The sequence below is a fragment of the Arachis stenosperma genome, chromosome 5 (assembly GCF_014773155.1).
Source record: "Arachis stenosperma cultivar V10309 chromosome 5, arast.V10309.gnm1.PFL2, whole genome shotgun sequence".
NCBI lineage: Eukaryota > Viridiplantae > Streptophyta > Magnoliopsida > Fabales > Fabaceae > Arachis > Arachis stenosperma.
Genome location: NC_080381.1, coordinates 3,059,005 through 3,078,487, shown reverse-complemented (window position 1 = coordinate 3,078,487; position 19,483 = coordinate 3,059,005). Strand labels below are relative to the sequence as shown.

At 34.6% G+C, this 19,483-nt stretch overlaps 5 protein-coding genes across 6 annotated transcripts; 3 read left to right on the top strand and 2 right to left on the bottom strand.

The window, feature by feature from the left end:
• Nucleotides 1-441: 441 nt before the first annotated feature.
• Nucleotides 442-1,798, bottom strand: LOC130981827 (upstream activation factor subunit UAF30-like). The gene is made up of 2 exons (XM_057905557.1): nt 1,356-1,798; nt 442-769 (listed from the first exon to the last, which is right to left on the bottom strand). The coding sequence occupies exons 1-2, from the start codon at nt 1,635-1,637 to the stop codon at nt 644-646; spliced, it is 408 nt and encodes a 135-aa protein (XP_057761540.1). The 5' UTR covers nt 1,638-1,798; the 3' UTR covers nt 442-643.
• A 1,258-nt stretch (nt 1,799-3,056) lies between these two features.
• LOC130982450 (uncharacterized) lies at nt 3,057-4,552 on the bottom strand. Its single transcript, XM_057906459.1, has 2 exons — nt 4,281-4,552; nt 3,057-3,688 (listed from the first exon to the last, which is right to left on the bottom strand). The coding sequence occupies exons 1-2, from the start codon at nt 4,521-4,523 to the stop codon at nt 3,473-3,475; spliced, it is 459 nt and encodes a 152-aa protein (XP_057762442.1). The 5' UTR covers nt 4,524-4,552; the 3' UTR covers nt 3,057-3,472.
• Nucleotides 4,553-4,926: 374 nt separating this feature from the next.
• LOC130979339 (F-box protein SKIP31) lies at nt 4,927-7,903 on the top strand. Of its 2 annotated transcripts, none has more exons than XM_057902759.1 (9): nt 4,927-5,257; nt 5,430-5,651; nt 5,787-5,860; nt 6,219-6,294; nt 6,472-6,582; nt 6,941-7,115; nt 7,228-7,350; nt 7,474-7,534; nt 7,645-7,903. In XM_057902759.1, exons 1-8 carry the CDS (start codon nt 5,180-5,182, stop codon nt 7,497-7,499), a joined length of 885 nt encoding a protein of 294 aa, XP_057758742.1. In that variant the 5' UTR covers nt 4,927-5,179; the 3' UTR covers nt 7,500-7,534; nt 7,645-7,903. The 2 variants fall into 2 exon arrangements, with proteins under 2 accessions (XP_057758742.1, XP_057758740.1); XM_057902757.1 differs by having other exon boundaries at nt 4,929-5,257; nt 7,228-7,346.
• A 1,376-nt stretch (nt 7,904-9,279) lies between these two features.
• LOC130979066 (glycine-rich protein A3-like) lies at nt 9,280-11,485 on the top strand. The gene is made up of 3 exons (XM_057902426.1): nt 9,280-9,509; nt 9,766-10,063; nt 10,902-11,485. Exons 2-3 carry the CDS (start codon nt 9,817-9,819, stop codon nt 11,147-11,149), a joined length of 495 nt encoding a protein of 164 aa, XP_057758409.1. The 5' UTR covers nt 9,280-9,509; nt 9,766-9,816; the 3' UTR covers nt 11,150-11,485.
• A 1,258-nt stretch (nt 11,486-12,743) lies between these two features.
• On the top strand, nt 12,744-17,750 carry LOC130981775 (ABC transporter E family member 2). The gene is made up of 12 exons (XM_057905471.1): nt 12,744-13,011; nt 13,415-13,500; nt 13,599-13,696; nt 13,780-13,897; nt 13,985-14,074; nt 14,930-15,234; nt 15,331-15,526; nt 15,831-16,016; nt 16,106-16,378; nt 16,712-16,957; nt 17,054-17,191; nt 17,271-17,750. The coding sequence occupies exons 1-11, from the start codon at nt 12,909-12,911 to the stop codon at nt 17,171-17,173; spliced, it is 1,821 nt and encodes a 606-aa protein (XP_057761454.1). The 5' UTR covers nt 12,744-12,908; the 3' UTR covers nt 17,174-17,191; nt 17,271-17,750.
• Nucleotides 17,751-19,483: the final 1,733 nt, after the last annotated feature.

Sequence of the window (19,483 nt, the reverse complement as noted above, 5' to 3'; positions counted from 1 at the left end):
TCCAATGCCTTAGAGTAACTCATAATTTACAAATAACTGGTCACTAGATTTCTTAGAAATCATTATGCATGACGAAGTGTGACACTATGAGGAGGGGGTGAATCAATAAGTCTTAGGAAATTGTGATCTTGCAACTAAACATAATATGAAACATAGGTTACTCAATTTGACGTACTACCACCATTTTGATGCCATGGAGGACGTTCTAGGTAACCCAAAGTTAAAAAAGGAAGAAATATTATTTCTTGCACAAAGAACCAAAATCATAGTTCTGTAACCCAAATTGGCCGAACCTATTGCATGCATACCTTAATTGATATTGAAATGAATTTGAGATAAAAGGGATATTAGAAGAAACCTGAGTGAACAACCATCCTTAAAATAGCATCACGGACCAAAGGTGATGAAAACACATGGCTTGGAAAATAAAAAGCACATATATGCATAATCTTAACAATGAGATAGCAAACGTGAAACAAAAGAACATCACGTCGGAACCCAATTGTCTGAAATTACAAAATCCAAGTTTCTTTAGTGGTTGGTCACAAACCATGCACAAAAAAAAGACCTACTTAATGTACTAAAAATCAAGTTACCATCATCATCATCATCATCATCAACAGTCCAACAAAGGTGAATATCACTAGCCTGATTTTACAAAATGGGTAGCTAGCAATCTTGCAATCTCTGTGAACCCGACCTTGTCTTTCCCATCAAAAATAGTCTTCAACTTGTCATCACAAAAGATCTCCTTCTTATTACTAGGATTCTGCAAAAGAACACAGCCCTGTTATGCCATTGCAGAGACCAGCCAGCAGCAAAAAAGACAGAAAAATGCCACACAACAAGAGAATAGGCTTCCAATCTAAGACTTCTTAAAACAAAAGTTTCCACCAAATCCGTTAGGCCAGCATAAACAGAATAAACAAAATCCGAACGATTATTTCAAGCTTGCAACACTAACACCACAACCGAACCAAAGAAGAAACTGTCTCAAAGCTAAGGATCAAACATATCAAAACCAAAATCTTAGCACAAAGAAGGCCATCACTATTTGCCTAACAAGCTAAAGTTTTCAATATTGAAGAATCACATTGCAAAAAACATCATAGCTAAGCCTAAGAGTTATTATGCATTTACATAAACCCTAAAATCAAACCAGAACTAACACAAATAAACGTAATTACAACAAAAATGGTAATAAAATCAAACAAAAGCCGTAACTTTAAGCGAGGAAATGAAAGAATCTGTGAACAAAATAGCTGAAAAGCACGAAAAACACAAAGATCACAAATGAAAACACCCTTATTGAACCACAAAAAAAAAGGAGAAAGAAGAAAAAAAAACGAAGATACCTGAAGATTCTGCAGCTTGATGTACTCCCACACTCTCTTCACAGCGTGAGTTCGGGACACCTCCGAAGCACCGAGGAAGCTTCCGAGCTCGGAAGACACCGGCACTACCTTCTGTATCCCCACGTTGTTCCGCGGCCTGCTCGGCGCCTTCTTCGCCGCCTTAGTCGCGGTGATAGCTCCACCGGACGCCGCCTTCTTGGCTGTGGCGGAAGCTCCGGCCTTGGCCGCAGCAGCCATGAGCGCTCTTCCGGCGAAAGCGCCAAAAACCTTAGCTGGTGCCATGATCGCAGTGCAAAAAAACCTTGGTTTTGTTGGAATATTTTTGAAAAGTGAAAAACCCTAACAGGGAGTAGTGGTAGAACTAGTGTAGAGTGAACACAATAAACGAGACTACGATAGTGTGGGTTTTGGGTTCTCTTTCGCTCTTCCTCTTCCAGCTTGCTACATACACGGTCGGAACTTTTCAATGCTTCGTACAAGTGACTCAAATTAGGGATGACGTGGCATGTTTTCATTGGAAGTTGGCCGTGCGGGCCTTGGGTAGACGTTGATGGGCTCACAAGTTTCTCTGTTTCCCGCTTTTTTTTGTTTGTGTGAATATGAGTATTTTTCTTCACATTAAAATACAAGAATATAACCAAGTTTGGTTGGTCTAGGAGTCAGCTCACTCGTCTGCTTAAGTAAGTGTCAGAAGTTTGAACTTCGTCTTGTGCATGCAGCAACTTATTGGCCAGCGACAGACTATTAAATGGAACTCAGATCTGCGACGGATTAATTCTTAACCTGTCGGGTTGAGGGATACCGTTTGGGTAAAAAAAAAAAAAAACAAGAATATAGAATTTTTACTTGAATTTTATATATGCGAATTTTTTCGGTGGAGTGAAGATTGTAGTTTTTTTATTAGAAAACTGTGCATTGTACGTTATGTCTATATTTTTTTATTCTTTTTTCTATTGTAAAAACACGTGTGCTAAAAACGGGTTAAGCTTGTGCGGAGTTAGCTAGAGAAGGATTCAGTGAACCTTTTATAGATTTCGACGTTTAAGTCAATGGTAGTCTAAAGTCTAAACAGTATGAAAAATATTGGAATGACATCGTCTAAAATCAACGTTGTACGAATGAATATTTTTATTGAGATAAAAGATGGAATAAATCTCAGAAACTGTGAGTGCAATTTGGCAAATGAATAGTTTAGTTCAAAAGATAATTGCTAGAGAGCATTATCATTTTGTTATTTGATCTATGCTATTTATTTTTACAAACCGTTATTGCTAACATTTTTTTTTCTTCATAAAATCCCAAGTGATAGTATTTTCAAACTTCTTTTTTGGTTGTATTGAAGAAGCTAGAAGTCGAGACCTCTCGAGGGGAGGGGGACAATAATGCCACTTCAAGGAAAACTAATTGACTTATTACATTCAAACTTGCAATTTTTTTGGGGTGGGTCAAACTCGCATATTTCCGACATATGAATCATACACATCACACCTCAATGATGGACTATTGCATGAAAGATCAAGACCATCAAACTTAATTTTGTGGTGCAACAACGCTATCAGCCCAGCAAAAAAAAAGAGAGAAAGAATAGGGACTCTTGGAGTAGGAAGTAGGAAGTAGGAACGAAATCAGAAACTAGCGCAATTTCGATAAAACCACGAAATTTTATCCATGATACATAAGTGATAAGACATTGAAGTTTATAATTGCGTTCTCTCACAACCCTAAACCAAATCAGTCAACAAATCAGTAGAGAGGATTCAATAATCTAACTGAAGTTGAACTGTGATTAAATCGATTTTACTAAATATAAAATAAAATTATTAATATATCCAATGTATGAATTATGTCTAAGCAAGAGACCGTCTCTTTCAGGCTTAAGAGTTAAGACTAATGAACGTACCAAAAGAGCAACAGGAAAGACACTATTATTTCGAAGGACAAGACTCTTAATGGGAAAACTAGTTTTCTCATATAGAACAACCAAACTAGTTTCAATAGTTAAAACTCTAGTTTTGTCATTGGATTTCTCTAATTATGATAGTGATGCAAACTAATAAACCACAACTCTTAATATCTAACTTGGGGTGTAAGAGGACAGAAAAACGATATGCGAAAACCTACTTCTTTGATGATTTCCCTTTCTTTTTTGAACCCTTCCCCTTTGTGTTGTCCGTGTGAGAATCCATGTTACTGTCCTTGGTGCTGATTCCACCCTGCTGGCCAAATTCTGGAGACAGAATTCTAGCAACCTCAGGAAAACCAATACTAGTTTTGCCACGTAACAACGTATTCAAATTCTTCTCCCAGATATCATCTTTCTTAATACCAGGACTCTGCAGTGCAACCCATATCATTATAAAGTCACTGGCATAACAACAATAAAATCCAAATGAAGATATAAATGATGGAAAAGAAACAAATGTAAGTCACTACACCATTTTCATTATCACAAAAATCTCGTGATAGAATTCTTAAAGATGTCAATCTTCAGATTAATTTTTCAACCCGTAAATGATCTAGCTATGCTTTATTGCATCCAAAATTGTCTACATTACTACAGAATCACAGGGATATGCAAACTGCAATCCATTATCTAAGTTCTCCCTCTGAAAGATCACCTCAAAAGTAGTATCAAGAACCAGGCTTCAATAGCATATAAAAAACACTATATAGAATCTCATAATCATCATAGACTAAATCATGGCTGACCAAATTAAAGGTTGCAGTATTGCATAATCTAGATCGAGTTAAAAAGTTCAAGATCACAATTAACAAAGTAAATAGCAATGTGTAATAAATTAAGGTATCTTTGAGTGAGAACATTTATCAAACAGTTGGTATGCAGGTCCCAAATAACGAAACAGAGAGCCAAAACGCTGCAATAATAACACGATAATAAATATGAATAGGGTTGAAGAAGGAAACCCTGGCATTGTAGAGCTTCATGAACTTAGAGAGGGTTAACGCCATCTCTGAACGAGACTGATGAGGGATGCCGAGGTAGTTGCAGAGTTCGCTCGTAGCTTTGCGATTTTTGCCCTTCTTCCCTTCAATTATTTCTTTCGCCTTTGACACCGTCGACATGCTCCTCCGCCATACTCCTCCCTTTTCCGCCGCCGCAGCCACGGCGGCAGAGGAGATACGGAACCCCACGCGCATCCGATTCATCTTGCAACTTCTACTGCGATTACACCGTAGGCCATACTCCCCTAAATTACCGAATTGGGTTTGGATTTAAAAATGGCCCAATTTAAATTGGGCTTAGTTTGGATCAGAGGCCCATCAACACCCCAAACTTTCTCTAGATTGTACCTGATGTAGTTGCATATTTTGTTTTGGTGTACTAAACGGGGCAAGAGCCCAATGTAGTTGTATGTGTTTTGGTGTAATGTAGTTGCATATTTTGTGGCATTTCATATTGTGGTTGTGGGTGGCCCGGCCCATGAAACTGTCCAAAAAAAAAATTTAAAGAAAGATCTAAATCAGATAAGATTTAGATTTAGATGATCTGATTTAGATCTTATCTGACCAAAAAAAAATATATATATCTAAATCCGAATATGCTAGAGAACCGGACAAAACCCGATTGCTTTCAAACCGGTAGGGTTAACCCGAAACGCATCCAACCGTTCATTCCGTTTCTCATCTTTCTCCATCTTCATCAAATCCTTCATCTCTTTATTTCACCTAACCCCCATACAATTCCGGCCACCGGAGCTGATTTCTCCCGGTTTTCCGACCGGTGACCCGTCGTTCATTCATCTCCTCTCCGGTTTCCGTTCCATCTCTCATCGATTCCCTTTTTCTTGTGTTTCCGTGACGCCATGACTATTTCCGAAGACGAGGACGAAACCCTAGCTCAGTTTCTCGAATCGGAGGTTCTCTCCGAAACCTCTGACCAGGTATTCACTATGTTTGTAAAATTGTTCCCTTTTTGTGTGGTAATTTGTGGTATTATCATGTCAGATGATCGATTAGGGTTTTGAATTGGGATTTAGGTGTAAGCTTGGGTATTTAGCAGATTTTGTTCGAATTCGAAGGTGTGGAGGATTAAATTGAGTTGCTTTGTTGCAGGAGGAGGAGAATCCGGAGGAGCCTGAACCAAAGAGAAAGAGGGTAGAGGAGGCGGAGAGTTCTAAGGAAGGTGCCAAACAAAGTTTAAGTTCAAATTCATTGTTGGAGCCGAAGAATTACAGTGTGAATAATGTAGTGGTGCCGAAGAGGATTGAGACCGGTTCTTTCAGCAAAGTCCCACCTGAGCTCTTTCACCATATCCTTAAATTCCTGTCCTCAGAGGTTGACTCTTTATATATTTTTGTGAAAAAATAATAATAAGATGAAGGAGAAAAAACCCTTGAATTTTAGGGTCTCTACGTATATAGATTGTTTAGGGTTTATTGGCTAACTACTGTTGTTTTTTGATGGGTGCAGGACCTTATTTCTTGTTCCTTGGTCTGTAGGTTTCTAAATTATGCAGCATCCGATGAAGCATTGTGGCGTCGATTGTAAGTAAATGACATCATGTCAAAGTTTGCAGCCTTGCGATTGTTGTTGATAGTTGTTAAATATTTAGCATCTGACGACATGAGCTGACTTATTTGGATTACATGCTCTTAATCCATGATATCTCCTCATTTTGCATCGTCCTTGTAGTTGATGCTGAAGTGATATGAGACCATGAACTGCCATTTGAAGTGGTGGCTCTCACCTCCTATCTCAACTCCTATCAGATTGGGTTTTAGGAGTGGGTTCTCCTTTACTTCAATAGTTCATGTTGATTATGATTCGTTGTTTCATATGATTTGTGATATTAGGTTTTCATGAACCATGTTTATGTCCATTGTCATGATAAAAATTATTCAGGTACTGTATGCGATGGGGTCTTCTTCCCCCTACAAGAAAGTTAAGGGAATGTCCATGGAAAAATTTATATATTCAGGTAATTGCTTATTTTGCCCATTTTGTTTGATATCTATTCTTTCAACATTTGTTTTTTATGTATTTATAATAATCATATTTCATCATTTCTCTCATGGAAGCTTGAGTTTAGTTATTCATACATTTTGTTTGTGCATGCGTGTTTGTGGATCCTTTCATTTGTCTTACCATTGTGCAGCGTGATGGAGAGGATATGGTTGAACTTGTCAGAAGCTGCCAAAATGAGTTTAAGGAGTATTACATTCAAATGCAAGCAGCTAAGCGGAGTCAAGCCCCTCATCCTTCGCAGGTAATGGGAGCCTCCATTAGTGTGGAATATCTACTGATATATTGAGAATGATCTTAGGGAGATAAATACTTATGGTCCTTGTACCATTGTTCGTGCTCCCCTGCTGTCCAAGCTATTTGATGAAGGGGAAACTGAACTTTATATTGTAATGCCTGTTTGATTTTGCTCTGTATGTATATAAAACTTAACAGGGATTTGGGATTTCATAACATTATGCAAATGCTAGGCTGCAAAGTAATTTTGTTGTTAATTCTTAATACTATAATGTGTTTTGACGTGAATGCTTCTTGCCTCCATAAAAGATGTGCCTCTTAACTGTTTGTGACCTCCCCTAATTGTATTCGTATAACATGTGAAGGTGAAGGATGACAGAATAATCCTTGACAAAACATTAGCTGATCAAGTGTCATCATGGAAAAGCAGCAAGGGACTCAGCGATGCAGTGGTAACTGATCATGCTTGTTCTGGGGAAACATGCTCTTACTATGAAATCGGAGATGTATTTATTTGTGAGAAGACCGGGCAAGTTCATGGTATGAAACATGTTTTATGGACAATGCTACGGTGTATTTTTACATTGCATAAGTTTAAATCCTTTAGTTTAGACTAAATCTAACAATTCAATGTTTCTTTTTCTTTATCTAGTTTGTGATGAGACTTGTAGAGAAGTAATCATGGATCCCACCAATGAGCTTTTGGTCTGTACAATATCGGGGCACTGTTTCGATAGATTTCTGTCACCGTCTGAGATGGAGCCGGATACTGTAGGTCTAAATCTACTTAATATAGCATAAAATTAATTATCAATAGCATCTATTATAATACTGATACATAACCATGTACACAGTATAGCTTGTCCTCGTAACGCTTTCTGTTCTTTCGAAACTTCAGGAACTGCAGCAAGGTGGTGCAACTGATGAGGCAGAACCATTTATGGGGTCGGGCCGTTTTGGTAAACTCATCTCTCCCTGTCTCTGGCTTCTGTTCTTTGTTCAGTTTTATGATCAAATCAAATCTTGCACATCCATCTCATTATGTTGCTTCTCTGTAATCTTTAAACAGCAAGAGCTTATTCGCTGGGATACAATTGTGCTGATGAGAAGGAGCTGAAAGCAACTTTAAGGTTTTGCTGATTCCTCACTGTGTTCTCTTCTCGGTGGTAGATCCTATTAAGAATATTTCAGTAGTGGTAGAATTATAAAACTCCCATTTTAAATTTCGTGTAATAGTCTTATCAATTATCATATGCCTTAACTATTTGTATTTCGTGTGACAGTCCTATGCGGCAGTGTATAGTTGAATATCATTTGAGGCATTTTTTCATTCTCTCTCTCGTTATTGCAATAATTGTTCACTTATGTTTTCGAAAATTTCTTGGTACTTTTGGAAGAAATAATAAAGGAATTAGATATAAGTAACGTACGAAGAAAGAGAAATGATAGAATAATGATTAGTTTCAATTTTTAGTTTAGCATTAACCAAATGCAATTTGTCAAGGACGTGTTACCTCATCCAGTCCATCAAAATCAAACATGTCTTTTAAACCATACACGGATGGTGGTTGAGTTAGGTGTTGGATCGAAGAAACTGAAGCAATCACTATTTTAATCTTCTTGATTGGTGTTCTAAAACTTTTTTTTGTTAAAAAGAATGTAAAAGAAAAAACGTAATATCTAACAATGCTCACAACGGGGAATTTATTTTTGTTAATCATATTAACAACAAAGTAGCTTTAGTTGTTAATGATAGATGGTTAGTAGTTATGTAAAACATAATAATGTCACTTTTTCACCGATATTGGTCCATTTATTTTTGTTAATCATATTACATCGTGTCTATCAAGTTGCCAATACTTGCCATACTTATTCTCCCTCTTAATAATATTCCAGCTTAGAATCAGATTCACCACAACACAAGTTGGGGACCAAAGAAAAAGTGCTCCAGATTCTTTGATCGCAATCATTGTATTAGGTTTGAAAGAAGTTCCTTGTTTAGATGCAATTCCAATTAACTAAGAATTCCTCTTAGAATAATTCAATGAAATCTAATCTCCCCATCCACATAAAATAAATAAATCTGAACACGTTTTAGTTTTTAGTTTGTTTAAGAAAAATTACTCCAGCATAAATTAAATTAAACTAGTTTAAATTATATAATTAGTATATTTTTGGTTACTAAAAGAAGAATTTAATTCTCATATACTATATAAATAAATTTTATATACATCTAATTACATATTATCATATTAAAAAATAACTTCTTTTCAATTATTGCATTAATAGTCATTAAAAAAATATTTTATATCCTTGATACATCAAAATTACACTCTCAGAAAAACAAAGTTATGTAATTTTTCATTTGACATGTCTCCTTCTAAAAAAATGTTAGAGAGAAAAAGATAAATAAATCATTGATTTCTTAACTCAAAAATAAATAAAATGTTAATTAATTAAAATATAAAAATATTTCTTACTTTTTAAGTATGAAAATAAATAAAATCTTTAAAAAAATTTAAAAGTCTTGTATTTAAAAAATACAAAAATATTTATACTTTTAATTAATTAAATTTTTATGTATTTTTAAGTTAAAAAGTCAGATTTTTTTTTTTGTACTACAAGGATGAAAATCCAGAAGAAAGTTGCTTAGATTATAAGTTAGTAGTTAGTGAGGAAGCCAATAAGATCCTGTGCCTAAAATCGAGGAGGGGCAACAATTTCGGAATATCCACGTGTCAACATGTGAGAGCAGCATGCAATGCTTTGACGCGTATATAACAACAAACGCGTACGGCGTGCATATCTTATTTCGCGCTCATACCAAATCTAATCAAATTCATTCAATAAATACTATCCTCATCATCATCTTCTTCCTCTATTTCTGAAGATCCTCCAATTTCTTCACCCACTTCTTTCAAAATCTCTAATTCGGTAAGCTCCTTTATCCCCTTTTTATTTCATTTCGTAAAATTTTTATCCTTGTTTCGGAACTTCTTGTTCACAAATTAAAAATTTGATATTGCTATTGGCTTTTGCATGCAACTAACATTCACAAATTTTCAATTAGGTTTTAGTTTTAGGTGAATTTTACCTTTATCATAACAAACAAATATTGCCTCTCTTTTTATTTATTTAAATCTGATTGTGTGTTTTAACCAAATTACGAATGTTTTAATTCTTTGTGCAGATTCAATTTTGAAATCACTGAATCAGCCTTCCTTATTATCTGATCTTGATCATGGGAGGTGGAAAGGAGCATGATGAGAAAGGGTTGTTTTCACACCTTGCTCAAGGGGCAGCATCAAGTTATGCTCACTCACATGGACATCATGGAGGATACCCTCCCCCTCCTGGATATGGTGCCTACCCTCCAGGACAACACGGTTACCCTCCCGCCCACGGTTACCCCCCTGCCGGTTACCCTCCTCCCGGTGGCTATCCTGCTCCTGGTGGTTATCCACCAGCTGGTTATCCTAATCCGCATGGTATGCATATATGATCCCTCTTAGTTTTGTGAAGCTACTTTAGTCTTTAGTTTATGTAATTTCACTTATCATGGCTATATAATTGATATATAGTGTTCTTTAATTTTTTTAAAAGAATTTCATTTTGATTCATTGTGAATGCAAAACAGTTTTATAAGTGCATCCAATTGCATAAGGTCTTGTTAGTAAAAATAACTGTTTTACATTATCAGTATGAATTGTCATATAAGAAAACGGATGTGAGACAAATCCCATATAACATAGTGATCTTTTGAGTTTTATAGTGATTCTTTAAGTTTTAGCTTAAATTAGTTGTGACTTTGTGTTGACTGCTAATCAAATTGAGCAATGTTATATGCAGTCCCAAAGATATAATCATAATCTTTGATAGAAATTGTGATTAGTCTTTTGATAAAATGAATCAGCACAATCTATTTATTAGTTCAATAGTCAATAGTTTTGACCATGCTTTGAGATTATTCTAACAATTTTCATTTAGGTTTATTTTGGCTGTTCTTTACTGCATTTGAAACTTGCTAATGTTTGCTGTTGAATGTGTTGTAATGATGTTAAACCCTATCCAATGATGCATTTGCTAGATGAAAAAGCTTTTCATGAGAATGAATTCTCGTGTTGTGAGTTGTCATTGTGTGATTTTTTACCACTCATTTGAAATGTGAGACCTGCACAACACATGTGACTTTAGATGATGAATGGTGAGAGATCAAACATGTTAAAGTAATGTGAAAAAAATAAATATAAGAAGACTCATTTTCTCTTCTATGCTGTCTAATAATGTCTACATTGCCGAAAACTAACTTCTCTGCCTTGTCACCAGGGCATAGTCACCACAGCGGCAGCGGGATGGGAGGATTGCTTGCTGGAGGTGCTGCCGCTGCGGCTGCCGCATATGGCGCCCACCATCTTTCTCACGGCCACCATAGCGGACACATGGGCTACATGGGCCACATGGGACACATGGGACATGGGAAATTCAAGCATGGCAAGTTCAAGCATGGAAAGTTCGGCAAGCATGGGAAATATAAGCGTGGCAAGTTTGGTAAAATGTTCAAGAAGTGGAAGTAGTTCTATCTTCTATGTAGAATAATACCCTATCTACTGCTATGCGTTATATTTATAGCTTCTATAAATATTAAATAAACGACAACTTGTTAGAAGTCAATACTCGATTGATGTAATTGTATTGTTATTGTCGAGCTCTTGAATGGTTTGCAAGAGTTTGGTTTACGACAAGATAGATTATATTAGTTTATATTGTAGAAATTAAATAGAATTTAAAGATGAACATGAATTTGATATCAAGCCATGTCAATCACGTTAAATTGAAGGTGAAAATGCAGTGTAGTTTTTGTGTGAAGTTACTGATTGAAAATATTGGATGATTTAATATATTTGATTAAATTGTTCTTTGATTTTTTTTAGCTATTAATTTCAGACAAAGATAGTGCATATGAGTTTTCACCTACAATTGGATTATGCTGAATCAAGCTAAATTATACTGAATGATACACACTATATCAAACCAAATTCAACTCAATTGAAATGTGAACTTTTTAAAACCGAATAACAAAGCAGTACTCTGTTTATAGAAATAGAAGGCAACAAAGCTGAAAGAAAATAGAATAATATCCATTCTAAGCTTATTGACTTAACTAACATAAGCTCTCTGATTTTTCATGTCTAATAGAAATCAGTAAATTACAAGTTACAAAGCTCTTAACTCTCTAACTACCTTAACAGTCTCTAAACCCAGATGAGTTAGGATTTAAACGTACGTAGCAAAAGATGCTAACGGTGGAAGGCTTTAGTGACTTCCCTCAAAAACATGCGAGTGTCTTTGGATAAAGGTAATTAAGGAGGACAAGTAAATTTAGATAGTATTTGAATTTGTGAAAATATTTTTTTTTATTTATATACAAAATAATTGTTTAGATAGTTTTTTAAAGTCCAACGTGATGGTTTTTGGATTGCTTAAAAACTCAATACTCTCAGTATAATTTTTTCTCTTATCTATCAGTCTATCTATTAAATATTTACAACACAAGCTAATGAAAATACGAATTTTAGAATTTGAATTACAACAGAAATTAAATTTCGGTTTATTTATAAGAATTTTTATCTTATATTTAAAAAAAAGGCAATATTATCTTTTATTTAAAAAAAATTCCTATTTCTTAGTAGTAAATATAAAAATAACTAAAATAACAAAAAATATTATATGTATTATTGATAACGATTGCAAAATTTGCAATACACTTTATTACTAATATATTTGAAAATTAAATAGTATTAGTAACAAATTAAAAAATATTAATCATTTTTAAATTTATAAATTCTATCATATATAAATTTTATTATCTTAATTTAAAAATAAAAATTTAATTTTGATATAAATATAAAATATTTTATACAATTTGTAATTATAACCGTTTTTTAGATAATCATTCATATAGTTAATATAAAAAATTATTTTTATTAATATAATATTATATTATTAGATTTACGTATAAATACACCGGATCGAATCAAAATTAAATTCTACAATTAGGGATTTATCTCTTCCCTGTTTGAACCCGAATTGAAACCGACCCAGAAACCCGATTGGAGTGGTAAGAAGGTGAAGCAAGCAAGTAACCCTAGGGTTTGCTTTAGCCATATGCTATGTGCTTTTCTTCTGCATAAGAACGTTCCCACCACGCGTCCCTCTCCCTCTCTCTCTCTCTGATCGGTGTTCTCCGATCAATTCCTTCCATTCATTCTTCAATCGCCGCCATAACCACAACATCAAAGAAGGCTTTTTTAATCGTTTCTCTTAGGCGGCGAGATGGCGGATCGGTTGACGCGTATTGCTATTGTCAGCAACGACAGGTGCAAGCCCAAAAAGTGCCGCCAGGAGTGTAAGAAGAGTTGCCCTGTCGTCAGAACCGGTAATTCAATCGATTTAGATCTCTTCATTCTCTGTTACGATTTTGTTTGAATTGTGATGGATTTCAAATTCTTTTCTTGTTTTGTTTATATACCTTGATGCCCCCAGCAAGTTTCAATTTTTTGGTACTTCAGCTCAATAATAGATTTAGGGTTTTTTTTTTTGTTTGAAGGTTGTTTCCCCAGAAATTGATGTTATCAGGTTTTTAGTGTGTGAAAAGTTATGTGCGTACACGTGGATTGTGTATTTAAGTTCAAATTTCATACCTTAGCTCAATCATAGATTTGGGTTTTATCCCCTTTCTTTTGGGTTTGATATTTAGGGAAATTGCTGTCATCGTAGTTTTGTGTTTCTTAATTCTTATGGGGTTTATGGTGACTGAAGAATTGTGTACGTGAGTGCAGGTAGATTGTGTATTGAAGTTACTTCTGCTTCAAAGATTGCTTTCATATCTGAGGAGTTGTGTATTGGATGCGGTATTTGTGTTAAGGTATTGAAGATGCCGTTATGGTTGTCGTTGTTAAGTTTTGTTTGGTTCTAGTTTGATGCGTTTGTGTTCTGAGACGGTTTTGATATTCGGTGGTGTAGAAATGCCCTTTTGAAGCTATCCAGATTATCAATTTGCCTAAGGACTTGGACAAGGACACTACACACAGATATGGTCCCAATACTTTTAAGCTGCACAGGCGAGTCATTTAGCTGCAGTTATCTAAAAAAATGGTGGCCATATGTTTGCTTTCGGTTGTGATGAATGTAATTAAAATCGCAGGTTGCCCGTGCCAAGGCCAGGTCAAGTGCTTGGATTGGTTGGTACTAATGGTATTGGGAAGTCCACTGCCCTTAAAGTTTTGGCCGGAAAGCTGAAGCCAAACCTTGGTCGTTTCACCGTAATAACTAAACTGGCCTTTCGATTTTTTTGCCCAAAATGTTCAAGGTTTTATTTTGTTCATTTGATTTTACTCTTGCTTCTGCAGAATCCCCCTGATTGGCAGGAGATTCTGACCTATTTTCGAGGATCTGAATTGCAGAATTATTTTACTCGAATTCTTGAGGATGATCTTAAGGTGATGTCTGTGTCCTTATTCTGTATGTATGCAGTGATGTTTTTACTGTTTTTCCTGTTGTCGCAATGAAAATAGTAATCTCATATTATGTTCTTTTGCATACCTGTGCATATTGTCAATTCCTTTCTCATTCAAGTCTTCATACTTGATCATTGTTTAATTATGTCCTGGTAGAGGCTTAGTGTCCATTAAGCTAGTTTGTAAAACTGCTTCAAAAGAGAAGCAGTGCAATGATTTTGCAAGTAGGTTCATGGAACTTTATTACTTATTATTTTGTTTTCCTCACAGGTTATTTACAGCATATCATTGTTGTTAAGTTAATGGACTTGAATATATGTTAAGCCAGTTTGTTTCTGTAAATAAGTATCAAGTCACAAAATTAGTTTGTAGGAGACTGCATCAAACATTGGTATTTGGTACATTACAATGCCTTATTCTCGTAAATATACTATATTAACATTATCACACATGAAATCTTACGTTGAGGTTGAGCATCCATTTTACACTACCGTTACCCATATCAGCAAAGTAGGTAATACAGAATTGAAAGGCTTTTGAATTTGTTAATGCAAGTTTGAAGGCATTGTAGATTTAAGTTCTCATCATGCACCTAAAATTAAATGCTTTACTTTGGACCAATTGCTGTAGGATTCTTTGTCCTAGTGTTCAGGAAAACTGTTTTTAATTATGTACTTGGTAATGTGGGTTTTGGTATACTGACAAATTTTTGAGCATATATTATTCAACTTTAAGCTGTTGCTTAAATTTATTTCAAAGGTATTATACTTTTTGTGGGAAAAAAATTGTATACATCTTGGTAGTTGTGGTAATTTTGATTATTTGTGAATTATATAGGCTATCATCAAGCCTCAGTATGTTGACCACATTCCAAAAGCAGTGCAAGGGAATGTGGGGCAGGTGCTTGATCAGAAAGATGAGAGAGATAAGAAGGCAGAGCTTTGTGCTGATCTGGAGCTTAACCAGGTTATAGATCGTAATGTTGGTGATCTTTCTGGTGGAGAGCTCCAAAGGTTTGCCATTGCAGTTGTTGCCATCCAGAATGCAGAGATATACATGTTTGATGAACCATCTAGTTACCTTGATGTGAAGCAGAGACTGAAAGCCGCTCAAGTTATTCGGTCATTGCTTAGGCCTAATAGGTTTGTGTCTTTTCTTCTCTGTTTTATCTGCTTGAAATCTTGTTTGTGTCACTTCTGATGATGTATGTTGATTTTTTTGCAATTGTCGTTTTCCAGCTATGTAATTGTTGTGGAGCATGATCTGAGTGTCTTGGACTACTTGTCTGACTTCATTTGCTGTTTGTATGGCAAACCTGGTGCATATGGAGTTGTGACACTACCTTTCTCAGTCAGAGAAGGAATTAATATCTTCTTGGCTGGTTTTGTTCCAACAGAAAATCTTAGGTTCCGTGATGACTCTCTTACCTTCAAGGTATGTATAATATTTTTAGAAATCTCCCTCTTACCGGATATAAATATAATTTGGCTGGTGAAACCAGAATGCATAATAAATCATATGGGTTTGCTTTGTTTAAATGTTGGAGATATTCAGCAGCAGTTCCTTCGTAATTAAAGTTATTATAGAACAAATAATTCCCTTTAGTGTTGCCTGATTTACATTAGTGTGTTTGAAACTTAATAGCCTAACAATGAAAATGTCCTAAAATATTAGAGATGAATTCCTAGGTTTGTGTTTTTATTCCAACAAATCTCACATACCTCACTCTTGCGTTTAGGTTGCTGAGACTCCACAGGAAACTGCTGAGGAGGCTCAGTCATATGCCCGATACAAATATCCAACCATGACCAAAACTCAGGGCAATTTCAAGCTTCGTGTTGTTGAGGGAGAGTTCACGGATTCTCAGATTGTTGTGATGCTGGGAGAGAATGGAACTGGAAAGACAACATTTATTCGAATGCTGGTATTCTTTTATACTGTCATATTTGGTATTTTATGGAAATCTGTAATTATTCCACACGTGTAATTACCATACTACTTTGGATTATTCAGGCTGGTTTGTTAAAACCTGACACAATAGAAGGTGGATCTGACGCAGAGATGCCTGAGTTTAATGTTTCTTACAAGCCTCAGAAGATTAGCCCAAAGTTCCAGTCAACTGTTAGAAACTTGCTGCATCAAAAAATACGTGATGCATACACTCATCCCCAGTTTATATCAGATGTGATGAAGCCACTTCTTATTGAACAATTGATGGACCAAGAGGTTGTGAATCTTTCTGGTGGAGAGCTGCAAAGAGTTGCATTATGTCTCTGTCTTGGAAAGGTATTATAAACTTTTTAGAACTGCTCAAGACTGGTTGTGCCCTTTAATCGCAGTGTGCATTTTTCCTTCCTGAATTTGGCTTTTCCCTGTATATTCTTGAGTAGCTGCATATTTTCCTATCCACATTTAGTATCTTTATTTCCATATAATGAAAATTAGATTAATAGCTGAATTTTGTTGTGTGAAGCCTATACTATTGGCTCTAGTTGAACTAAATATATTTTTGGAATCATGTCACTTGTTTTTGTTGTTAGTTTTCTGTCTCTCTAGATGTCTCTGTTATAAACAAAATAGCATGTGAAGTTTTCTGACTGTTGCTATTTTACATGACAGCCTGCAGACATCTATTTGATAGATGAGCCAAGTGCATATCTTGACTCTGAACAGCGAATTCATGCTGCCAAAGTCATCAAGAGGTTTATCCTTCATGCGAAGAAAACAGCTTTTGTGGTTGAGCACGATTTCATTATGGCAACTTATCTTGCTGATAGAGTTATTGTTTACGAGGGTAAACCATCACTTGATTGTACTGCCAATTCTCCGCAATCATTGTTGACTGGCATGAACCTTTTCTTGTCGGTAAGTGTCATTATCTCCAAGTATTCCAATTTTTTCCCTCTTGATTTCTGTGCTAGTCTTACATAATTGATATAATGTATGCCATTGCTGTTGCAGCATCTCGATATCACATTTAGAAGGGACCCGACTAATTATCGTCCTAGGATTAACAAACTTGATTCAACCAAGGACAGAGAACAAAAGAATGCCGGGTCTTACTATTACCTTGACGACTGAGTTTACACTTGCGGATAGGTTTGTCCTTAATGCATGTCTAAAATCAGAATGCTTTTCAATGGCTACTGGGAACTGAATCTATTCTCTCTTGTTGTAGTTTCTCTAGGCCAACTCAACATTGCTTCAGTTTGAGCTTTTCATGGAATATCAACTTTAGTTCATTTGATGCCTTGGCATATAAGGAGATGATCATTTTGGCCTTGAAGGCATCTTTGGCAATGAATTGAGGAGCCTGTATGCATGCATGCAGGCGGCAGGCCATTATGTTGGTTGGTGCATTTTGTATATTTTATTCCCTAAATATTTAGTGCAGTTGCTTATCACCAGTTTTGGTATGACTTAGGTGGGTGGATATGAATGTTTACATTAGTTTATATTGGTCTTGTTTTACATATGTTGCCCCAAATTTAGAGGGACAACCATTTGAGTTTAATCTTCTCTTGGGAGCTTATAATTTATTAATTTATGAGTTGGATATGTAACGTGGAGTATTATGTTTCACTCCCTTGTGACTTGATTTTGATAGATGCCTATACTTTGGAATATATTGCCACCGGAGTGGTTTTTACTTTTTATTTACTTTGGTCTGAGCAGCTTATTTTTCTTGAATGCTTAAGAAGTTAAGATTCGAACCCAAGATTTGTGGTGACTTGCTAATAATCATTTCATGAAATTTTAGCCATCAAATGAGCCGATTATAAAAGATAAACTATATTCCTTTAATTTTTAATTAGAGTGAACTATCAATCCGGTTCCTGTTTATTTTTTCAGAATGACAACACCTGCTTATAAATAAAAATGTTCCACTTTGGCCACCATCTTTGATTTCCATGACACAACGCATAAGGGTTTATGTGTTAGGTTACATGACTGAGCTATTACGATATTATGTTATGCTTGTTGAGGTGATTCTTATGTGCCAATGTATAAGGATTTAATTGTCTTTAAATTTAAATTTGTTAAAGAAATTATTTGTTCTTATTTTTTAAATTAATTTTTTCAAATGATTTTTTTATTTATTATATTAATATATTTTTTTAATAAATTATTGAATATATGGTATAATAAGTATAAATTAATTAATAAATTATTCAAAATTAAAAATAACATTTATTATGAAATTAAATAAATAATTTTTAAATGTATAAATAATAAATATTAAAATACGATTAATAATAATAATCTTATGATATGTTATTACTTAGTATTATAATTTCGATAATTTTCGCAATAAAGTAGAAACTAATGAACACATTATTTGATATATACTAAAATTTCTTTGAGTAATATTAAACTTAATTTTTTATCTTTTTAAACTAAATTAATAATTTTATTTGATATCTTTGTATTAAAATACACTATCAATAGGTTATTAATACTAAATGAAATAAAATATAATGTATATTATGGAGACCATTTATAAATTCAACAAACTCAAAATATCAATAATATTATTAATCTATTAATAATACATATTGTCATAGGGTTATAAATCGATGAAGATTTATCAATATAAGAATAATGTAGATTAATTAAAATTTTACGTATATTAAAATTCAATTATTTGCATAGTATAACTAATAATTAAATTTACATATATTTTACTCAAAATCATTATATATGACTATATATACAAGCAATTGAGCAAAAGGGAAGTTTTTTGACATTTCTCAAAAAAAGGAGTGTCATTTTCTCTTAAAAATACAAAGCACGTGCTCTTTTAATTTGTTGAAATAAATATCTTTTTGTATTTTCAATAATTAGAATTATGCATCAATTAATTTTGATAATAATAATATTAGTACAGATTAGTTTATTGATTTTTTTTGTTAAGGTTAACATTGACTTCGACTTTTGAGTTACTTCTCATTAGGGATGTCAATGGGGCGGGGCGGGGGCGGGAGATGCTTCCCTAATCTCCGTCCCCGCCCCATTCCCCGTCATGGGGGGATAATTGTCACCATCCCCGTTCCCCGCATTCCCCGCGTTTCCCGCATAAAAAAAAAAAAAAAAAAATATTATTACAAACACACAAACATATCTTATCTAAGAATATAAGTCCAGAAATCAACATAGCAAATCATAGTCCATAAAATAAATCTTAAAAGCAACTCCATTATAAAGAAAGCAATAAAACAAAGTCTTAACATCAAATATTCTTTCATTGTCGGCATAAAATTCCAACAAAACATCTCCATATTCTGTTAAAAAAATAGAGACAAATATGTTAACATACAGTGACGAGAATGGAAGCAAACACGCAGACGCAGAAGTGGAGAGGAGAAGGACGCCGTGCCTGAGGAGAGAGAA